At 40.7% G+C, this 24,634-nt stretch overlaps 1 protein-coding gene across 1 annotated transcript in view; it reads left to right on the forward strand.

Annotated features, from left to right (window-relative positions):
* The window catches only part of NCKAP1 (NCK associated protein 1), a 472,154-nt gene that overhangs the window by 325,325 nt on the left and 122,195 nt on the right, over positions 1–24,634 (forward strand). Inside the window, exon 20 of the mRNA XM_053698543.1 lies at positions 23,512–23,643. Within this exon, the coding sequence (XP_053554518.1) occupies positions 23,512–23,643 (132 nt within the window). The remainder of the gene's footprint in view (positions 1–23,511; positions 23,644–24,634) is intronic.

Here is a 24,634-nt window from a genome sequence, read left to right on the forward strand (position 1 = left end):
CACAGCCCCTCGCCCATTTTGGAGGCGTTGTTGTTTCATCTTCTGATACATTTTCACCTTGATGCTTCTTCCACTGTTCCTTGTTCCTCGGCTGAATGGCTGGGGGAAGTGGGAGGAATATTTAAGCATTTGGCTGGTGGGTCTTTGCCTCCTCCTGGTGGTCAGGTTCTTATTTCCCATAAGTAATGAATGCGGCTGTGGACTCTTTCCCACGGAAGAAAAGAAAATCAGGTAAGCATAATTTGTTTTTTCTAACCATTCCCACAGAAATTTTGATACACCCCATGGACCTGAACATCTCATTGGCCCTTTGAGAATGCACATGGTTATTTGTTACTACAATCCCCTTTGGTTGCAATTCTCGCATAAACCACCAGAGGGCAGCAGACAACTAGAAATGCAGTTTCATTTTCAACACTGCTAACAACTTACTATATATCTTTTATTTTTTTTTAAATGTATATTTAGTTTACTCACTATTTCTTGCTTCAGTAAATATGTCCAATATGTATGGGGGCATTTTATATTATTTAATCTGAATATTTCCATTCTAAACATGATATACTTTAGGGCTGCAACTAACGGTTATTGCACTAGCGATGGAGGATTCTGTTACTTAGAGGGTACTCCCTCTATTCCTAAAGAGTAATCCCTGTTTAGGAGGCCACCCCCTCTATTCTATTCCATATGCCTTGATAATGTGATAATATCAAACATGTTTGATACCACTGAGCCGTCCACCACTGAGGTGTTGTCATCCAGTGAGGTGTGTACCCTACATGCTTATCTCTCTACACATGCAGTTTTCCCGTAGCATTGCTGATCCTCTATCTGGAGGGGGCATTTTTTCACCAGACGTTACTGCGCAGCTCAGACGGCGGTGTCTGCAGCCTTTAATGCTGTACCTCGCCCTGCTAACGCAATCAAAATGTTAAATTTTGCACTCCTTCCCAGAGTACATCAGATAATTTATTGGCTTTAACTGATAGGGTTTTCCAAGGAGTATGTTTTTTCTGAGACTTCAGAGTATGAACATTCTGGGTTGGAGTCTGCTGCCTCTAAACCTCCGGCTGCGGAGGAACCAGACTTTAGTTTTAGGAATCTGCGCTTTCTTCTAAAGGAAGTTTTTTTGGCGAATTCAGTGATTCCAGAGGCCAAATTGCTTGAGGAACCTTTGATTCCTAAATTGGATGAGTTTGAGGACAGGGTGGTACCTTATCCTTCCCTGCTCCTGTTACATGGAGAACATTATTAAAGGGACACTGAACCCAATTTTTTTCTTTCGTGGTTAAGATAGAGCATGCAATTTTAAGCAACTTTCTAATTTACTCCTATTATCAATTTTTCTTTGTTCTCTTGCTATCTTTATTTGAAAAAAGCATCTAAGATTTTTTTTCAGAACTCTGGACAGCACTTTTTTATTGGTGGATGAATTTATCCACCAATCAGCAAGAACAACTCGGGTTGTTCACCAAAAATGGGCCGGCATCTAAACTTACATTCTTGCATTTCAAATAAAGATACCAAGAGAATGAAGAAAATGTTATAATAGGTGTAAATTAGAAAGTTGCTTAAAATGTCATGCTCTATCTGAACCACGAGAAAAAAATTTGGGTTCAGTGTCCCTTTAAGAATGAATGGGACTGGATTGTTCCTCTCTTCTACCTTTAACAAATCGTTCCAGGTCCTGGACTCTCAATGAAGTTGTGAGGTTCCGTCCCTAAAAGGGATGGCACTATCTTCAGCCTTGCTAAAGTATTACTATCCCGTTTGAGGATATCTCTTCGTTTTTAGAGCCCATTGATAAAGGATGGAAACTCTGTTAAGAAAGTTGTTTCAACTTACAGGATATTTGTTTCAACCGGAGGCGTCCGTTGCCACGGTTGCTGGAGAAACTACTTTCTGGTGTGACTCCTTATAGGATTTGATCGGGTGGAGAGGTCCCCTCGACGTTACTCAGGAAAGATTTACAGCCTTGAGGGTTGCTAATTCTTTTATCTGTGATGCTATTAGGCAGATTAATAGCCTAAATGCTAAGGCTTCAGCTTTTTTTGTACACGCCCATCTGGCTCAGGCTGAAGTCTGCAGATATCTCTCATAAGTCTAGACTTCTCTGATGAGGATTTTTCTGGTTCAGAAGATTCTGTCTCAGATATTGACACTGATAAATCTTCATATTTATTTAAAATGGAATTTATTCGTTCTTTACTTAAAGAAGTTTTAATCGCATTAGAGATGGAGGAGTCTAGTCCTCTTGATACTAAATCTACTAAGCGTTTAAATTCGGTTTTTAAACCTCCTATAGTTATTCCAGAAGTTTTTCCTGTCCCTGATGCTATTTCTGAAGTAATTTCTAAGGAATGGAATAATCTGGGTACTTCATTTACTCCTTCTCAAAGGTTTAAGAAATTGTATCCTGTGCCATCTGACAGATTAGAGTTTTGGGACAAGATCCCTAAAGTTGATGGAGCTATCTCTACTCTTGCTAAACGTACTACTATTCCTACGGCGGATAGTACTTCCTTTAAGGATCCTTTAGATAGGAAGATTGAATCCTTTCTAAGGAAAGCTTATTTATGTTCAGGTAATCTTCTTAGGCCTGCTATTTCTTTGGCTGATGTTGCTGCCGCTTCCACTTTTTGGTTGGAGGCTTTAGCACAAAAAGTGTCAGACCATAATACTCATAGCATTGTTAAACTTCTTCAACATGCTAATAACTTTATTTGTGATGCCATCTTTGATATCATTAGAGTTGATGTCAGGTATATGTCTTTAGCTATTTTAGCTAGAAGAGCTTTATGGCTTAAAACTTGAAATGCAGCTGTCTTCTAAGTCAACTTTGCTTTCTCTTTCTTTCCAAGGTAATAAATTATTTGGTTCTCAGTTGGATTCAATTATTTCAACTGTTACTGGGGGGAAAGGAACTTTTTTGCCTCAGGACAAAAAATCTAAAGGTAAATATAGGGCTGCTAATCGTTTTCGTTCCTTTCGTCAGAATAAGGAACAGAAGTCTGACCCTTCCCCTAAAGGAACGGTTTCTGTTTGGAAACCGTCTCCAGTCTGGAATAAATCCAAGCCTTTTAGAAAGCCAAAGCCATCTCCCAAGTCCACATGAAGGTGCGGCCCTCATTCCAGCACAGCTGGTAGGGGGCAGGTTACGATTTTTCAAAAATATTTGGATCAATTCGATTCACAGTCTTTGGATTCAGAACATTGTTTCACAAGGGTACAGAATAAGTTTCAAGGTAAGGCGGCCTGCGAGAAGATTTTTTCTCTCTCGCATTCCAATAAACCCAGTGAAGGCTCAGGCATTTCTGAAATGTGTTTCAGATCTAGAATTGGCTGGAGTAATTGTGCCAGTTCCAGTTCTGGAACAGGGTCTGGGGTTTTATTCAAATCTATTCATTGTACCAAAGAAGGAGAATTCCTTCAGACCAGTTCTGGATTTAAAAATATTGAATCGTTATGTAAGGATACCAACATTCAAAATGGTAACTATAAGGACTATTCTGCCTTTTGTTCAGCAAGGGCATTATATGTCCACAATAGATTTACAGGATGCATATCTTCATTTTCCGATTCATCCAGATCACTTTCAGTTTCTGAGATTCTCTTTTCTAGACAAGCATTACCAGTTTGTGGCCCTTCCGTTTGGCCTAGCAACAGCTCCAAGGATCTTTTCAAAGGTTCTCGGTGCCCTTCTCTCTGTAATCAGAGAACAGGGTATTGTGGTATTTCCTTATTTGGACGATATCTTGGTACTTGCTCAGTCTTAACATTCTGCAGAATCTCATACGAATCGACTTGTGTCGTTTCTTCAACAACATGGTTGGAGGATCAATTTACCAAAGAGTTCATTGATTCCTCAGACAAGAGTAACCTTTTTAGGTTTCCAAATAGATTCAGTGTCCATGACCTTGTCTCTAACAGAAAAGAGACGTCTGAAATTGGTTTCAGCTTGTCGAAACCTTCAGTCTCAATCATTCCCTTCGGTAGCTTTATGCATGGACATTCTAGGTCTCATGACTGCTGCATCGGACGCAATCCCCTTTGCTCATTTTCACATGCAACCTCTTCAGCTTTGTATGCTGAACCAGTGGTGCAGGGATTATACAAAGATATCACAATTGATATCCTTAAATCCGAATGTACGACACTCTCTGACGTGGTGGACAGATCACCATTGTTTAGTCCTAGGGGGCTTCTTTTGTTCTTCCAACCTGGACTGTGATCTCAGCAGATGCGAGTCTGACAGGTTGGGGAGCTGTATGGGGATCTCTGACAGCGCAGGGGGTTTGGGAATCTCAGGAGGCTAGATTACCAATCAACATTTTGGAACTCTGTGCGATTTTCAGAACTCTTCAGTTCTGGCCTCTTCTGAAGAGAGAATCGTTCATTTGTTTTCAGACAGACAATGTCACAACCATGGCAAATATCAATCATCAAGGGGGGACTCACAGTCCTCAAGCTATGAAAGAAGTATCTCGGATACTTGTATGGGCGGAATCCAGCTCTTGTCTAATCTCTGCGGTTCACATCCCAGGTGTAGACAATTGGGAAGCGGATTATCTCAGTTGCCAGACGTTACATCCGGGCGAATGGTCTCTTCACCCAGAGGTATTTCTTCAGATTGTTCAAATCTGGGGACTTCCAGAAATAGATCTGATGGCTTCTCATCTAAACAAGAAACTTCCCAGGTATCTGTCCAGATCCAGGGACCCTCAGGCGGAGGCAGTGGACGCGTTGTCGCTTCCCTGGAATTATCATCCTGCCTATATCTTTCCGCCTCTAGTTCTTCTTCCAAGAGTGATTTCCAAAATTCTAAAGGAATGTTCGTTTGTACTGCTGGTGGCTCCAGCATGGCCTCACAGGTTTTGGTATGCAGATCTTGTTCGGATGGCCACTTGCCAACCTTGGACTCTTCAGTTAAGACCAGACCTTCTATCTCAAGGCCCTTTTTTCCATCAGGATCTCAAATCATTAAATTTGAAGGTATGGAGATTGAACGCTTGATTCTTAGTCATAGAGGTTTCTCTGACTCAGTAATTAATACTATGTTACAGGCTCGTAAATCTGTGTCTAGGAAGATTTATTATCGAGTCTGGAAGACTTACATTTCTTGGTGTTCTTCTCATAAATTCTCCTGGCATTCTTTTAGAATTCCCAGAATTTTACAGTTTCTTCAGGATGGTTTGGATAAAGGTTTGTCTGCAAGTTCCTTGAAAAGACAAATCTCTGCTCTTTCTGTTCTTTTTCACAGAAAGATTGCTAATCTTCCTGATATTCATTGTTTTGTACAGGCTTTGGTTCGTATAAAACCTGTCATTAAGTCAATTTCTCCTCCTTGGAGTCTTAATTTGGTTTTGAGGGCTTTACAAGCTCCTCCGTTTGAACCTATGCATTCTCTGGATATTAAATTACTTTCTTGGAAAGTTCTGTTCCTTTTGGCCATCTCTTCTGCTAGAAGAGTTTCTGAGTTATCTGCTCTTTCTTGTGAATCTCCTTTTCTGATTTTTCATCAGGATAAGGCGGTGTTGCGGATTTCATTTAAATTTTTACCTAAGGTTGTGAATTCTAACAACATTAGTAGAGAAATTGTTGTTCCTTCATTATGTACTAATCCTAAGAATTCTCTGGAGAGATCTTTACATTCTTTGGATGTAGTGAGAGCTTTAAAATATTATGTTGAAGCTACTAAAGATTTTAGAAAGACTTCTAGTCTATTTGTTATCTTTTCTGGTTCCAGGAAAGTTCAGAAGGCCTCCGCCATTTCTTTGGCGTCTTGGTTAAAGTCTTTGATTCATCATGCTTATGTCGAGTCGGGTAAAACTCCGCCTCAAAGAATTACAGCTCATTCTACTAGGTCAGTTTCTACTTCCTGGGCGTTTAGGAATGAAGCTTCTGTTGATCAGATTTGCAAAGCAGCAACTTGGTCTTCTTTGCATACTTTTACTAAATTCTACCATTTTGATGTGTTTTCTTCTTCTGAAGCAGTTTTTGGTAGAAAAGTACTTCAGGCAGCTGTTTGTTTGATTCTTCTGCTTATAATTTCATTTTTTTTCATTAAGATTAAAACTTTTGTTTGGGGTTGTGGATTATTTTTTCAGCGGAATTGGCTGTCTTTATTTTATCCCTCCCTCTAGTGACTCTTGCGTGGAAGTTCCACATCTTGGGTATTTATTATCCCATACGTCACTAGCTCATGGACTCTTGCTAATTACATGAAAGAAAACATAATTTATTTAACAACTTACCTGATAAATTCATTTCTTTCATATCAGCAAGAGTCCATAAGGCCCACCCTTTTTTGTGGTGGTTATGATTTTTTGTATAAAGCACAATTATTCCAATTCCTTATTTGATGCTTTCGCTCCTTTCTTATCACCCCACTTCTTGGCTATTCGTTAAACTGAATTGTGGGTGTGGTGAGGGGTGTATTTATAGGCATTTTGAGGTTTGGGAAACTTTGCCCCTCCTGGTAGGAATGTATATCCCATACGTCACTAGCTCATGGACTCTTGCTAATATGAAAGAAATGAATTTATCAGGTAAGTTCTTACATAAATTATGTTTTTTTGTTCTTTTCATTTTGATAAAGCCCATGTCAGCAATCTTCCGCTGAGTCTGAGCAAACCAAGAGCTCTTGGAAGCCAGGTCAGTCCTGGAATTAATTCCAAGCAGAGCAAGAAGCCAGCCAAGTCGGCATGAATGGGTGGTCCCCGGTCCTCTTCTGGATCGTGTAGGGGCAGACTGTCGCTCTTTTCAGTCGCTTGGTTCAGGGACCTGCAGGACCCATGGGTCCTGGAGGTCATAGCTCAGGGTTACAAGATAGGTTACAAGTCTCAGCCACCCAAGGGCAGTTTCCTCCTCTTTCTCCTTTATTCCTGACCAGAAAGGAGAGAAGCCTGTTTGGGGTGTGTACGGTATCTGTTCTCTTAGGAGTTATTGTCCCGGTGCATATCACAGTGAGAGGTTTGGGATACTATTAAAACCTTTTTGTAGTCCCAAAGAAGGAGGGAACTTTCCATCCGATTTGGACCTAAAGTGCTTAAATAAGTTTTTAAATGTCCCCTCGCTTAAGTGGGAGACAATAGGTCCATTCTTCCCCTCGTTCGAGAAGGGCAGTTCATGACCACAATAGATCTGAAGGATGCTCCCTTCACGTACCAATCCTGAAGGACCTCTTCCAGTTCCTAAGGTTTGCGGTCCTGGACCAGCACTTCCAGTTTGTTGATGTTCTGTTTGGTCTAGCTGGTATAATGATGAGCATAGCTGCCTTCCAAGTAGTTGACGCGCAGCATTCTCCAAGAAATTTTCGGAGAGTGAACCACTCGGAATCTCTCCCCGGTCTTCTTCGATCCCATGGATGGAAGATAAATCTAGAGAGAGTTCTATTGTATCACGTACCAGGGTACTCGGGTACTATAAAAGTCTCTATAGACATGAGAATATTTCTATTCAACATGTCTTGCCCTCCAGACCTTCTTAAGGCCATCTGTGGCTCGATGTATGGAAGTGATTGGTTTTATGGTGTCCATCATGGACATGATTTACTTTGCCAGGTTTTACCTCAGACTGTTGCAACTGCACATGCTGAAGCAGTGGAATGGCGATCATTCGGATCTGTCAACAGATTTCTATGGACAACCGATCGAGAGAATCGCTCTCTTGATGTTTTTGTCCGGATCCCTTGTGCCAAGGGATGTCTGTCTCAAGACCATCCTGGGTGATTGTGACTGTTAGGATGGGGATATGTTTGGGGTTCCAGGAAGGCACAGGGCCTATGGTCTCAAGAGGAAAAAGCTTCTTCCTGATCGCATTTTGAATCTTTGAGCAATATACAATGCTCTGAAGGCTTGGCCTCTGCTGGGTTCGTCCCACTTTATCAGATTCCAATCAGACAATATATCCTTGGTGGCTTACATCAACCATCAGGGGGGAACAAGAAGCTCCCTAGCTAGGAAGATCTTATGGCATCTCAATACCAAGCTACGCAGATATGGGTAGAGGTACAGGGATCCTCAGGCGGAGCTAACAGATGCATTAGCGGTGCCTTGGAGATTCAATCAAATTTCTCTTTTACGGCCGTTACCACTACTTCCTAGTGTAGTGGCTCGAATCAAGTAGGCGTCATTGATACTGACTGCTCCATCTTGGCCGCAAAGAATATGGTTTGCGGACTAGTGGGGATGTCATTATCTCCTCCGTGGAAGTTACCTTGTCGCAGGGATCTGCTGACAAAGGTCTTTGTTCATCAATGTCTAGATCTCTGAGGCTGACTGCGTGGAGATTGAACGCTTAGTCCTAGCCAAGAGAGGGTTCTCTGAGAGTGTTATTTTTTACTCACATTCAAGCTCATAGCTGGTTGCTCGTCGCATCTATCATAAGGTGTGGAGGACCTACTTATTCTGTTCTCCAGGATGAACTGGAGAAGGGCTTTTCTGCAAGTCTCCTGAAGGGACAGATTTCGGCCCTGTCTCTGTTACTGTACAAGAGGTTCGCTGAGCTTTCTGATGTGCAGTAATTTGTTAAGGCTCTGCTAGGATCTATTGTTCCTCCTTGGAGTTTAAATCTTGTTCTTTAGGTTTTGCATGGGCTCCGTTGGAGCCTATGCATGAAGTAGACATTAAATTATTGTTTTAGAAGGTTCCTTTTCTACGGGCTATTGCTTCTGCGCGCAGAGTATCTGTGATTACTGCCTTGCAATGCGTCCCTCCTTATCTGGCTTTCCATGCTGATAAGGCTTTTCTACGCACCAAGTTAGGTTTCTAGATTGTGGTTCCTTTCTTATGTCCTACTACTTCTTCTTTGAAGGAACGTTTTCAACGTAATTCTGGATGTGGTTTGTGCCTTGAAGTTTTATCTTCAGGCCACGAAGGAATTTAGACAAACTTCTTTCTCTGTTTGTTCTCTTTTTGTTCTCTTGGGCGTTGGAGGGCCTCCTCGACTTCCTTATCTTTTTGGCTGAGGAATGTCCTCCGTTTCGCATTGAGACAGCGGGACATAAGCCTCCTCTGAGGATTACGGCTCATTCAACTAGAGCTGTGGCCTCTTCTTGGGCCTTTAAGAATGAGGCTTCTATGGAGCAGATTTGTAAGGCGGCTACTTTGTCCTCTATACATACTTTTGCAACATTTTATAAATTTGATGTTTTTTGCTTCGGCGGAAGCAGCTTTTGGGAGAAAGGTTCTGCAGGCTGTGGTGCCCTCAGTATAGGGTCCGCCTCCTTTTACCCCCCCCCCCCGTTTTTTTCATTCAGTGTCCTCTAGAGCTTGGGTATTTGTTCCCACAAGTAATGAATGAAGCAGTGGACTCTCATCCCATTAAGATGGAAAACATAAATTATGCTTACCTGATAATTTAATTTCCATCTGTGGGAGGAGAGTCCACTGCTCCCGCCCATTTCTCTGGGGGAGGGCGGACCTAAATTTGATAATATTCTTCTGGCACCATTTACACCCTGATGTTTCTCCTACTGTTCCTTTTTCCCTTGGCAGAATGACTGGGGGAGTGGGGGAGGTATTTAAGCCTTTGACTGGGTTGTCTTTGCCTCCTCCTGGTGGTAAGTTCTTAATTCCCACAAGTAATGATGAAGCAGTGTACTCTCCTCTCACATATGGAAATGAAATTATCAGGTAAACATAATTTGTTTTTTTTAAACAATAACATTTTTAAGTAAACTGTCCCTTTTAAGCTTTTGGAGTTTTTACTACTCTGTGGTCATACATTTTTAATGTTTATTCTGTAGCTCTTCTTTAGCACTGTGAAAAATGTTGACACATTATAAAGTAACAATAATAAAAATGTAATGATAATAGCTGCCAAAAGTGGAGAAAAGCAGACAGGCCTGACAATGTCATCATGAAGAAATTTTATAGCAGAGTGCAAATTAAATTGATTTAGCAGGAGGCACTTTTTTATGTACTTTTTCATAAAAAGAGTCATCTACACTTGGGATTACGAGTAGTTTAGCATTTAAATCTAAATTATTATCTTAATATTTGTAATTCCCTTTTGAAGTAAGTGAATTTAAGATGATTGCCTGCCCTTTGTGGCTGTACAAAAGAAATTATATCCCTCTGCTTCAAGAGGCAGAAATATAAATACAATTGAAGTTGGTTTCCATATATATTTAGAAACAGGCTAACGATCATGTAAAAAAGAAAACAAATCTGATTTGAAATTGTACCTTTTAATGGTGAACATATTGAAGGTTCAGATGGATGGGTTAAATGCGGCTATTGTTAACTCAATTGTGAGACAAAGGCAGATTTTTTTTTTCCCCATTTACGGGATTCTTCACATCTAAAAGCCTATTTACACAAATCTAATGCTAAAGCATGCCTGTCTTTATAATAAGTGTGCAGCTTTGTACAATAAAATAAATATGCTACCATATACAATACAAAGAAAAAGCCAATACTGCTGTATTGAATTGTTCAGTATCGGTGGTAGTTTCAACAGGAAAGTGACATAACAACAAAGGTACAAATGTAAAGCACTTACTGTTAATCAATTGAATACACTGCAACAGGTAAAAGATCACATGGAACAAAATGTTACTGTAAACTGTTCCTTTAAAGGGACAGTCTAGTCCAAAATAAACTTTCATGATTCAGATAGGGCATGCAATTTGAAACAATTTTCCAGTTTACTTTTATCACCAATTTTGCTTTGTTCTCTTGGTATTCTTAGTTGAAAGCTAAACCTAGGAGGTTCATATGCTAATTTCTTAGACCTTGAAGGCTGCCTCTAATCTAAATGCATTTTGACAGTTTTTCACCACTAGAGGGCGTTAGTTCAGTTTCATATAGATAACATTGTGCTCATGCACGTGGAGTTACCCTGGAGATAGCACTGATTTGCTAAAATGCAAGTCTGTCAAAAGAACTGAAATAAAGGGGCAGTTTGCAGAGGCTTAGATACAAGATAATCACAGAGGTAAAAAGTGTATTAAAATAACTTATGCAAAACTAGAGAATGGGTAATAAAGGGATTATCTATCTTTTAAAACAATAAAAATTCTGGTGTAGACTGTCCCTTTAAGCCCTTTATGTTAATTGAGAAGACAAGATCGTATTGTCAATGTTTTCTGATGTCATCATTTTTGATGATCAATTTAAACCTTAATATACCAGACTATTGGTTCTGAACTAGGAGCAGCCACTATACAACATATTGGCAGCAATTATGATATCTGGATAGTGAGACCGCTGAGTGATGCAGAACTTTACACCATGCAGAATTCCTTAATGCCATCTTCCATGCTTGCTTTACTGATGATCCATGTGGCAGAGGAGCAGGCTCTAATGTTAAGAGCTTTGCACGACAGCTGTGTGGGGTTTGGCACATATTGTGATTTGTAACATATGCATGTAATCGCTTTACCGAGTTAGTGTTATTTTTCCTCTTTGTGTGATTTAGTTTTCTGTATAATTCTTCATTATTGAATATCTGATATTGTATGCTAGAAACTAAAATAACTTTAGAACTTCTTTCCATGCCCCTATACAGTGGCAGCATTCACTAATTTTAGTAATGTTATCTGGCATTCATTGTCAGTTATTTAAAGTAAAAAGAAGACTATAGATTTATTTTCTTTCATGTAATTGGCAAGAGTCCATGAGCTAGTGACGTAAGGGATATACAATCCTACCAGGAGGGGCATTGTTTCCCAAACCTCAAAATGCCTATAAATACACCCCTCACCACACCCACAGTTCAGTTTTACAAACTTTGCCTCCTATGGAGATGGTAAAGTAAGTTTGTGCTAAGATTTCTACGTTGATATGCGCTTCTCAGCATTTTGAAGCCTGATTCCTCTCAGAGTACAGTGAATGTCAGAGGGTTGTGAAGGGAGTATCACCTATTGAATTCAATGGTTTTCCTTGTGGGAGATCTATTTCAAGGGTTCTCTGTTATCGGTCGTAGAGATTCATCTCCTACCTCCCTTATTCAGATTGACGATATACTCTCATATTCCATTACCTGTACTGTTTCAGTACTGGTTTGGCTATCTGCTATATGTGGATGGGTGTCTTTCGGTAAGTATGTTTTCATTACTTAAGACACTCTCAGCTATGGTTTGGCACTTTATGTATTCATATAAAGTTCTAAATATATATATTGTACTTATATTTGCCATGAGTCAGGTTTATGTATATTTCCTTTTGCAGACTATTCAGTTTCATATTTGGGGGAAAAACATATTTAGGAAAATATTTTCCTTACCTGGGGTTTAGTCTTTTTTTCAAATTGACTGCTTTTTTTTCCAAATTTGCGCTGGCAAAATTATGCTTGCGGGGAGCAAAATGCTGATGTTTATTGTGTCATTCTTGGTGCAAGAATTTTTTTGGCACGAAGGTACATCCGGTGACGCAAGTTCGTCATTTCCGGCGTCTTAGTTGACGCCGAGTTCCTTGTACAAGGTGCATCTGCAATGACGCGTGTGTGTCATTTCCGGATGTTGTTAGCTCCAAAATAAATTTCAGTTTGTGTTGTGTGTCATACTTGGCACCATATAATTTAATTTTTTAAAACCCTATTCTTATATGCCTCTTGCCTTTTTCTATGTCAGAGGGCTATGCTGTTTGAATTTTTTTCCCATTCCTGAAACTGCCATACAAGGAAATTGATCATTTTGCTTTATATGTTGTTTTTTTCTCTTACATTTGCAAAATGTCTCAATCTGATCCTGTCTCAGAAACCACTGTTGGAACCCTGCTGCCTGATAACAGTTCTACCAAAGCTAAGTGTATCTGTTGTAAATTTGTGGAGATTATATCTCCAGCTGTGGTATGTAATAGTTGTCATGATAAGCTTTTACATGCAGAGAATGTATCCATCAGTAATAGTACAATGCCTGTTGTTCCTTCAACATCTAATGTACATGATATCCCTGTGAATATAAAAGATGTTATTGCTGATGCGATTCAGGCGGCTTTGTCTGCTATCCCCCCTTCTAATAAATGGAAAAGGTCTTTTAAAACTTCTCATAAAGTTGATGAATTTTCAAATGACTGACAACATACTGAATTATCCTCTTCTGATGAGGATCTATCTTATTCAGAAGATCCTACCTCAGATATTGACACTGACAAATCTACTTATTTATTTAAAATGGAGTATATTCGTTCCTTGTTAAGAGGTTTTGATTACATTGGATATTGAGGAAACTAGTCCTCTTGATGTTAAAACTAGTAAACGTTTAAACTCTGTTTATAAACCTCCTGTGGTTACTCCAGAGGTTTTTCCAGTTCCTGATGCTATTTCTGATATGATTTATAAGGAATGAAATAGGCCTGGTACTTCTTTTATCCCTTCTTCAAGGTTTAAAAAATTGTATCCTTTGCCAGCAGTTAGTTTGGAGTTTTGGGAAAAGATCCCCAGAGTTGATGGGGCTATTTCTGCTCTTGCAAAACATACTACTATTCCTATAGAAGATAGTACTTCCTTTAAGGACCCCTTAGATAGGAAACTTGAATCTTATCTAAGGAAAGCTTATTTATATTCTGGCTATCTTCTCAGGCCTGCCATATCTATGGCTGATGTTGCAGCTGCATCAACCTATTGGTTGGAAAGTTTAGCGCAACAGGAAACAAATCCTAATTTGTCTAGCATTGTTTGCTTGCTTCAACATGCTAATCATTTTATCTGTGATGCCATTTTTTATATCAAAATTTATTTTAAATCTATGTCTTTAGCTATTTTAGCTAGAAGAGCTTTGTGGCTTAAATATTGGAATGCTAACATGGTATCTACATCTAGATTACTATCTTTCTTTCCAAGGTAATAATTTATTTGGTTCTCAGTTGAATTCAATTATTTCAACTGTCACTGGGGAAGGGAGTTTTTTTGCCTCAGGATAAAAGACCTAAGGGTAAATCTAAAGCTTCTAACCGTTTTCGTTCCTTTCGACAAAATAAGGAACAGAAACCAATCCTTCCCCCAAAGAATCTGGTTCCAATTGGAAACCTTCAAGTTGGAATAAATCCAAGTCGTTTAAGAAACCAAAGCCAGCCCCCAAGTCTGCATGACGGTGCGGCCCTCATTCCATCTCAGCTGGTAGGGGGCAGATTAAGATTCTTCCAATGAATTTGGGCAGATTCTGTCAAAAATCAATGAATTCAGAGTATTGTCTCTCAAGGGTACCGAATAGGATTCAGAGTAAGACCTCCTGTGAGAAGATTTTTTTCTCACACGCATCCCGGCAAAACCAGTAAAGGCTCAGGCTTTTCTGAAGTGTGTTTCAGACCTGGAGCTTTCAGATGTAATCATACCAGTTCCGTTTCAGGAACAGGGTCTGGGGTTTTATTCAAATCTATTCGTTGCCCCAAAGAAAGAAAATTAATTCAGGCCAGTTCTGGATCTGAAAATTTGTAATCGTTTTGTAAGAGTGCCAACTTTCAAAATGGTGACTATAAGGACTATTCTGCCTTTTGTTCAGCAAGGTCATTATATGTCCATGATAGACTTACAGGATGCATATCTTCATATTCCGATTCATCCAGACCACTATCAGTTTCTGAGATTCTCTTTTCTAGGCAAGCATTACCAATTTGTCGCTCTTCCATTTGGCCTAGCGACAGCTCCAAGAATTGTTTCAAAGGTTCTCGTGCCCTACTCTCTAATCAGAGAATGGGGTATTGCAGTGTTTCCTTATTTGGACGATGTCTTGGTACTAGCTCAGTCTTTACATTCTGCAGAATCTCACACAAATCAACTACTGTTGTTTCTTCAAAGACAAGGGTCACCTTTTTAGGTTTTCAGATAGATTCAGTGTCAATGACTCTGTCTCTAACAGACAAGAGACAACTAAAATTGGGTTCATCTTGTCGAACCTTCGGTCTCAATCATTCCCTTCAGTAGCTATGTGCATGGAAGTTTTAGGTCTCATGACTGTGGCATTGGACGCAATCCCCTTTGCTCGTTTTCATATGAGACCTCTCCAGCTTTGTATGGTGAATCAGTGGTGCAGGGATTATACAAAGATATCACTATTAATATCCTTAAATCCCAATGTTCGACTTTCTCTGACTTGGTGGTTAGATCACCATCGTATAGTTCAAGGAGCCTCTTTTGTACGTCTAACCTGGACTGTGATCACAACAGATGCAAGTCTTTCAGGTTGGGGAGCTGCCTGGAGATCTCTGACAGCACAATGGGTTCGGAAATCTCAAGAGGCGAGGTTACCAATCAATATTTTAGAACTCCGTGCTATTTTCAGGGCTTTTCAGGTGTGGCCTCTGTTGAAGAGAGAACCGTTCATTTGTTTTCAGACAGACAATATCACAACTGTGGCATATGTTAATCATCCGGGTGGGACTCGCAGTCCCCAAGCTATGAAAGAAGTATCTCGGATACTTGCTTGGGCGGAATCCAGCTCCTATCTAATTTCTGCAGTTCATATCCCAGGTGTAGACAATTGGGAAGCCGTCAGACTTTACATCCGGGTGAGTGGTTGCTCCATCCAGATGTGTGTTCTCAAATTGTTCAGATATGGGGTCTTCCAGAAATAGATCTGGTAGCTTCCCATCTAAACACAAAACTTCCCAGGTACCTGTCCAGGTCCAGGGATCCTCGTGCGAAGGCAGTGGATGCGTTAGCAGTTCCTTGGTATTACCAACCTGCTTATATCTTCCCGCCGCTAGTTCTTCTTCCAAGAGTGATCTCCAAGATCATCATGAAACAATCGTTTGTGTTGCTCGTAGCTCCAGCATGGCCTCACAGCTATTGGTATGCGGATCTTGTTCGGATGTCCAGTTGCCAACCTTGGACACTTCCTTTAAGACCAGACCTTCAGTCTGCAAGTTCCTTGAAGGGACAAATCTCTGCTCTTTCTGTTTTATTTCACAGAAAGATTGCTAAGTTTCCTGATATTCACTGTTTTGTGCAGGCTTTGGTCCGTATCAAGCCTGTCATTAAAACAATCTCTCCTCCTTGGAGTCTTAATTTGGTTTTGAAGGCTTTACAGACTCCTCCATTTGAGCCTATGCATTCTTTGGACATTGAACTACTTTCTTGGAAAGTGTTGTTCCTTTTGGCAATCTCTTCTGCCAGAAGAGTTTCCAAATTATCTGCTCTTTCCATCAGGATAAGGCAGTTTTGCAGACTTCATTTAAATTTCTACCTAAGGTTGTGAATTCTTACAACATTAATAGAGAAAATGTTGTTCCTTCTTTGTGTCCTAATCCTAAGAATTCTTTTGAGAGATCCTTACATTCTTTGTATGTTGTAAGAGCTTTGAAATATTATGTTGAAGCTACTAAAGATTTCAGGAAGACTTCTAGTCTATTTGTTGTATTTTCTGGTCCTAGGAAAGGTCAGAAAGCTTCTGCCATTTCCTTGGCATCCTGGTTAAAGCTTTTGATTCATCAGGCTTATTTGGAGTCGGGTCAGGCCCCGCCTCAGAGAATTACAGCTCATTCTACTAGATCAGTCTCCACTTCGTGGGTGTTTAAGAATGAAGCTTCAGTTGATCAGATTTGCAAAGCAGCAACTTGGTCTTCTTTGCATACATTTACTAAATTCTACCGTTTTTATGTATTTGCTTCCTCGGAAGCAGTTTTTGGTAGAAAAGTTCTTCAGACAGCTGTTTCAGTTTTTTTCTTTTCATTTATGAGAATAAATTTATATTTTGGGTTGTGGAGTTCCACATCTTGTGTATTACTATCCCATACGTCACTAGCTCATGGACTCTTGCCAATAACATGAAAGAAAACATAATTTATGTAAGAACTTACCTGATAAATTCATTTCTTTCATATTGGCAAGAGTCCATGAGGCCCACCCTTTTTATGGTGGTTATGATTTTTTGTGTAAAGCACAAATATTTCCAAATTCCTTTTTATATGCTTTTTACTCCTTTCTTTTTCACCCCACTACTTGGATATTCGTTAAACTGAATTGTGGGTGTGGTGAGGGGTGTATTTATAGGCATTTTGAGGTTTGGGAAACTTTGCCCCTCCTGGTAGGATTGTATATCCCATACGTCACTAGCTCATGGACTCTTGCCAATATGAAATAAATTAATTTATCAGGTAAGATCTTACATAAATTATGTTTGTTTTTTTATGAATATCTTGTCTGTGTATTTTTAAAATGTTTTCTCTAATTCAGGGTTCTTTGAACCACGGGTCGGGATGCATTACTGGGTTGCAGCACCATGTTTACTTGTTCGCGACTTGTGTGGGTGTGGTGTGTTGTATGAGTATGTGTGGTTTGTTTTAATACCTTTTATAACACAAGTTTGACTACAATCGGAAATAAAAGTACACACACATTTCTCCAACATAGGTGTGTCCGGTCCACGGCGTCATCCTTACTTGTGCGATATTCTCTTCCCCAACAGGAAATGGCAAAGAGCCCAGCAAAGCTGGTCACATGATCCCTCCTAGGCTCCGCCTTCCCCAGTCATTCTCTTTGCCGTTGTACAGGCAACATCTCCACGGAGATGGCTTAGAGTTTTTTGGTGTTTAACTGTAGTTTTTATTCTTCAATCAAGAGTTTGTTATTTTAAAATAGTGCTGGTATGTACTATTTACTCTGAAACAGAAAAGTGATGAAGATTTCTGTTTGTAAGAGGAAAATGATTTTAGCAACCGTTACTAAAATCGATGGCTGTTTCCACACAGGACTGTTGAGAGGAATTAACTTCAGTTGGGGGAAACAGTGAGCAGACTTTTGCTGCTCGAGGTATGACACATTTCTAACAAGACGATGTAATGCTGGAAGCTGTCATTTTCCCTATGGGATCCGGTAAGCCATTTTTATTACATAAGAATAAAGGGCTTCACAAGGGCTTTTAAGACTGGTAGACATTTTCTGGGCTAAAACGATTGATATATAAGCATTTTTAATACTTCATAGCTTTGAGGAATTATTTTATTCTTGGGAATTATGTAAAATAACCGGCAGGCACTGTATTGGACACCTTATTCTCTAGGGGCCTTCCCTAATCATAGGCAGAGCCTCATTTTCGCGCCTCTATTGCGCACTTGTTTTTGGGAAGCATGACATGCAGATGCATGTGTGAGGAGCTCTGATACATAGAAAAGGCTTTCTGAAGGCGTCATTTGGTATCGTATTCCCCTTTGGGCTTGGTTGGGTCTCAGCAAAGCAGATACCAGGGACTGTATAGGGGTTAAATATAAAAACGGCTCTGGTTCCGTTATTTTAAGAGTTAAAGCTTTCAAATTTGGTGTGCAATACTTTTTAGACTTTAAGACACTGTGGTGAAATTTTGGTGAATTTTGAACAATTCCTTCATACTTTTTCAAATTTGCAGTAATAAAGTGTGTTCAGTTTAAAATTTAAAGTGACAGTAACGGTTTTATTTTAAAACGTTTTTTGTACTTTGTTATCAAGTTTATGCCTGTTTAACATGTCTGAACTACCAGATAGACTGTGTTCTGTATGTGGGGAAGCCAAGGTTCCTTCTCATTTAAATAGATGTGATTTATGTGACACAAAATTTAGAGAAAATGATGCCCAAGATGATTCCTCAAGTGAGGGGAGTAAGCATGGTACTGCATCATCCCCTCCTTCGTCTACGCCAGTCTTGCCCACACAGGAGGCCCCTAGTACATCTAGTGCGCCAATACTCCTTACTATGCAACAATTAACGGCTGTAATGGATAATTCTATCAAAAACATTTTAGCCAAAATGCCCACTTATCAGCGAAAGCGCGACTGCTCTGTTTTAGAAAATACGGAAGAGCATGAGGACGCTGATGATATTGGTTCTGAAGTGCCCCTACACCAGTCTGAGGGGGCCAGGGAGGTTTTGTCTGAGGGAGAAATTTCAGATTCAGGGAAAATTTCTCAACAAGCTGAACCTGATGTGATTACATTCAAATTTAAATTGGAACATCTCCGCGCTCTGCTTAAGGAGGTGTTATCTACTCTGGATGATTGTGAGAATTTGGTCATTCCAGAGAAATTATGTAAGATGGACAAGTTCCTAGAGGTCCCGGGGCCCCCCGAAGCTTTTCCTATACCCAAGCGGGTGGCGGATATTGTAAACAAAGAATGGGAAAGGCCCGGCATACCTTTCGTCCCTCCCCCTATATTCAAGAAATTGTTTCCTATGGTCGACCCCAGAAAGGACTTATGGCAGACAGTCCCCAAGGTCGAGGGGGCGGTTTCTACTCTAAACAAACGCACTACTATACCCATAGAAGATAGTTGTGCTTTCAAAGATCCTATGGATAAAAAATTAGAGGGTTTGCTTAAAAAGATGTTTGTTCAGCAAGGTTACCTTCTACAACCAATTTCATGCATTGTTCCTGTCACTACAGCAGCGTGTTTCTGGTTCGATGAACTAGAAAAGGCGCTCAATAAAGATTCTTCTTATGAGGAGATTTTGGACAGAATTCATGCTCTCAAATTGGCTAACTCTTTCACCTTAGACGCCACTTTGCAATTGGCTAGATTAGCGGCGAAAAATTCTGGGTTTGCTATTGTGGCGCGCAGAGCGCTTTGGCTAAAATCTTGGTCAGCGGATGCGTCTTCCAAGAATAAATTGCTTAACATTCCTTTCAAGGGGAAAACGCTGTTTGGCCCTGACTTGAAAGAGATTATTTCTGATATCACTGGGGGTAAGGGCCACGCCCTTCCTCAGGATAGGTCTTTCAAGGCTAAAAATAAACCAAATTTTCGTCCCTTTCGCAGAAACGGACCAGCCACAAGTGCTACATCCTCTAAGCAAGAGGGTAATACTTCTCAAGCCAAGCCAGCCTGGAGGCCAATGCAAGGCTGGAACAAAGGTAAGCAGGCCAAGAAACCTGCCACTGCTACCAAGACAGCATGAGATGTTGGCCCCCGATCCGGGACCGGATCTGGTGGGGGGCAGACTCTCTCTCTTCGCTCAGGCTTGGGCAAGAGATGTTCTGGATCCTTGGGCGCTGGAAATAGTCTCCCAAGGTTATCTTCTGGAATTCAAGGGGCTTCCCCCAAGGGGGAGGTTCCACAGGTCTCAATTGTCTTCAGACCACATAAAAAAACAGGCATTCTTACATTGTGTAGAAGACCTGTTAAAAATGGGAGTGATTCATCCTGTTCCATTAGGAGAACAAGGGATGGGGTTCTACTCCAATCTGTTCATAGTTCCCAAAAAAGAGGGAACATTCAGACCAATCTTAGATCTCAAGATCCTAAACAAGTTTCTCAAGGTTCCATCGTTCAAAATGGAAACCATTCAAACAATTCTTCCTTCCATCCAGGAAGGTCAATTCATGACCACGGTGGATTTAAAGGATGCGTATCTACATATTCCTATCCACAAGGAACATCATCGGTTCCTAAGGTTCGCCTTTCTGGACAAGCATTACCAGTTTGTGGCACTTCCGTTCGGATTAGCCACTGCTCCAAGAATTTTCACAAAGGTACTGGGGTCCCTTCTAGCGGTGCTAAGACCAAGGGGCATTGCAGTAGTACCTTACTTGGACGACATTCTGATTCAAGCGTCGTCCCTTCCACAGGCAAAGGCTCACACGGACATCGTCCTGGCCTTTCTCAGATCTCACGGGTGGAAAGTGAACGTAGAAAAAAGTTCTCTATCTCCGTCAACAAAGGTTCCCTTCTTGGGAACAATAATAGACTCCTTAGAAATGAGGATTTTTCTGACAGAGGCCAGAAAATCAAAACTTCTAAACTCTTGTCAAGTACTTCATTCTGTTCCTCTTCCTTCCATAGCGCAGTGCATGGAAGTAATAGGTTTGATGGTCGCGGCAATGGACATAGTTCCTTTTGCGCGAATTCATCGGAGACCATTACAACTGTGCATGCTCAGTCAGTGGAATGGGGATTATACAGACTTGTCTCCGACGATACAAGTAGATCAGAGGACCAGAGATTCACTCCGTTGGTGGCTGTCCCTGGACAACCTGTCACAGGGGATGAGCTTCCGCAGACCAGAGTGGGTCATTGTCACGACCGACGCCAGTCTGGTGGGCTGGGGCGCGGTCTGGGGACTCCTGAAAGCTCAGGGTCTTTGGTCTCGGGAAGAATCTCTTCTCCCGATAAATATTCTGGAACTAAGAGCGATATTCAATGCTCTCAAGGCTTGGCCTCAGCTAGCAAAGGCCAAATTCATACGGTTTCAATCGGACAACATGACGACTGTTGCGTACATCAACCATCAGGGGGGAACAAGGAGTTCCCTGGCGATGGAAGAAGTGACCAAAATCATTCAATGGGCGGAGTCTCACTCCTGCCACTTGTCTGCAATCCACATTCCAGGAGTGGAAAATTGGGAAGCGGATTTTCTGAGTCGTCAGTCATTTCATCCGGGGGAGTGGGAACTCCATCCGGAAATCTTTGCCCTAATTACTCAGTTGTGGGGCATTCCAGACATGGATCTGATGGCCTCTCGTCAGAACTTCAAGGTTCCTTGCTACGGGTCCAGATCCAGGGATCCCAAGGAGACTCTAGTAGATGCACTAGTAGCACCTTGGACCTTCAAACTAGCGTATGTATTCCCACCGTTTCCTCTCATCCCCAGGCTGGTAGCCAGGATCTATCAGGAGAGGGCATCGGTGATCTTGATAGCTCCTGCGTGGCCACGCAGGACTTGGTATGCAGACCTGGTGAATATGTCATCGGCTCCACCATGGAAGCTACCTTTGAGACGGGACCTTCTTGTTCAAGGTCCGTTCGAACATCCGAATCTGGTCTCACTCCAACTGACTGCTTGGAGATTGAACGCTTGATTTTATCAAAGCGAGGGTTCTCAGATTCTGTCATTGATACTCTTGTTCAGGCCAGAAAGCCTGTAACTAGAAAAATCTACCATAAAATATGGAAAAGATATATCTGTTGGTGTGAATCTAAAGGATTCCCTTGGGACAAGATAAAAATTCCTAAGATTCTATCCTTTCTTCAAGAAGGTTTGGAGAAAGGATTATCTGCAAGTTCTTTGAAGGGACAGATTTCTGCTTTGTCTGTGTTACTTCACAAAAAGCTGGCAGCTGTGCCAGATGTTCAAGCTTTTGTTCAGGCTCTGGTTAGAATCAAGCCTGTTTACAAACCTTTGACTCCTCCTTGGAGTCTCAATTTAGTTCTTTCAGTTCTTCAGGGGGTTCCGTTTGAACCCTTACATTCCGTTGATATTAAGTTATTATCTTGGAAAGTTTTGTTTTTGGTTGCAATTTCTTCTGCTAGAAGAGTTTCAGAGTTATCTGCTCTGCAGTGTTCTCCTCCTTATCTGGTGTTCCATGCAGATAAGGTGGTTTTGCGTACTAAACCTGGTTTTCTTCCGAAAGTTGTTTCTAACAAAAACATTAACCAGGAGATAGTCGTGCCTTCTTTGTGTCCGAATCCAGTTTCAAAGAAGGAACGTTTGTTGCACAATTTGGATGTAGTTCGTGCTCTAAAATTCTATTTAGATGCTACAAAGGATTTTAGACAAACATCTTCCTTGTTTGTTGTTTATTCCGGTAAAAGGAGAGGTCAAAAAGCAACTTCTACCTCTCTCTCTTTTTGGCTTAAAAGCATCATCAGATTGGCTTACGAGACTGCCGGACGGCAGCCTCCTGAAAGAATCACAGCTCATTCCACTAGGGCCGTGGCTTCCACATGGGCCTTCAAGAACGAGGCTTCTGTTGATCAGATATGTAAGGCAGCGACTTGGTCTTCACTGCACACTTTTACTAAATTTTACAAATTTGATACTTTTGCTTCTTCTGAGGCTATTTTTGGGAGAAAGGTTTTGCAAGCCGTGGTGCCTTCCATCTAGGTGACCTGATTTGCTCCCTCCCTTCATCCGTGTCCTAAAGCTTTTGTATTGGTTCCCACAAGTAAGGATGACGCCGTGGACCGGACACACCTATGTTGGAGAAAACAGAATTTATGTTTACCTGATAAATTACTTTCTCCAACAGTGTGTCCGGTCCACGGCCCGCCCTGGTTTTTTAATCAGGTCTGATAATTTATTTTCTTTAACTACAGTCACCACGGTATCATATGATTTCTCCTATGCAAATATTCCTCCTTTACGTCGGTCGAATGACTGGGGAAGGCGGAGCCTAGGAGGGATCATGTGACCAGCTTTGCTGGGCTCTTTGCCATTTCCTGTTGGGGAAGAGAATATCCCACAAGTAAGGATGACGCCGTGGACCGGACACACCGTTGGAGAAAGTAATTTATCAGGTAAACATAAATTCTGTTTTTAGTTACATTGTCAAAAAGTGCAGCTACCTTGTACATTACTTCAGAAATTTCCAGACCAAGCATAAACAGAGGGTCGCAAAGTATGTGGTATCATTGCACTGGGTCTTGAGAAAAAAAAACGTTTACAAACCCTGCTCTTCATTCTGCAGTCTGGAAATGAGTTTGTTTAATGTGAACCTATGAATATTTTTTTTTTAATAGAATTATCGGAAATACTGTAACAACAAAAGGAATAAATAACACTTTGAAATTCAATTAGGGCACATGTCTCTTGGTTTTATAAAGCATTGTATGTTGACCCAAATCTTTTAAAGCCAAATACACTTTTTCCTTTTTTTTCAGCTTGGACAAACTGCACACTGCACTTTCAGAACTATGTTTCTCTATCAATTATGCACCAAATATGATGGTTTGGGAGCACACCTTTACTCCACGAGAATATCTTACGTCGCACTTGGAAATTCGATTTACCAAGTAAGTGTACCTCATGGAATAGAGTGTTACACTTATGGAGTGTTTGTATGGCAGATGGCATTTTTTTAATTTTCTACTTTTAAAATGTTTTTGCAAACTCTCACTAAATTGCAAGATTATATTTTTAAAAGGTTTGCTTTGCAGTAATAACATCTAGAAAATGCGCATTGCTTGTTTTATTTCTACAGTTTCCATCTGCATTAATAAGTTATATTTCTTTCCTAAGATATGGTGAGTCTACGGCTTGAGTATTTACCGTTGGGAATATCACTCCTGGCCAGCAGGAGGACTCAAAGAGCACCACAGTTAAACTGCTAAGTATCACTCCCTTATCCACAAACTCCAGTCATTCTCTTTGCCTTCAGTGCATGGAGGAGGTGAAGTTTAGGTGTCTGAAGAAAATTTTTGATTTAATCTACAAGTTTTGGGGTATAGCCGTATTCCACGTCATTCCTTGCAGTCGGGTATTAGTGGCTTTAAAGCAGTTAGGAACTTGTAAAGAGGTACTTACTGCATTTTCCTAACAATTGCTGCCCTAGTTCTTTCTTTTTCAAAGGTCTCTGTGAGGAACTGTGTCGTCTCATACCTTGTAACTGTCTACATGCCGGACAGCGGAGCAGGTAAGTGCTTTTTCTTCCAGTTGGGGGAGACCATGCACTTTATTTAATTAAAAACACTGCTTTTTTATTGGGACATAGATAATCCTGTTGTATGGATTACACTGGGGCATGAAGCAGGCACTGTAGCATGTGTGAGACTAACATTCAAACTCTTTTAAAAAGAAAGGGTAAAATGTTTTTATTAGGCTTTATTTTCTGACACACATTTACTTGATAAAACAATACAAGTTTAAACTGAAAGTAAGGCTGAATTTTCTATTTCAGCAGCGTATTCATTTCCCCTTTGCTTCAAAATAAGACGATGCAACATTTTAAACTGTCAGGTTTCAAAAAACGGTTATTTCTCCTGTTAAGTGTAGTCAGTCCACGGG

Source organism: Bombina bombina, chromosome 1 (genome assembly GCF_027579735.1).
Source record: "Bombina bombina isolate aBomBom1 chromosome 1, aBomBom1.pri, whole genome shotgun sequence".
NCBI lineage: Eukaryota > Metazoa > Chordata > Amphibia > Anura > Bombinatoridae > Bombina > Bombina bombina.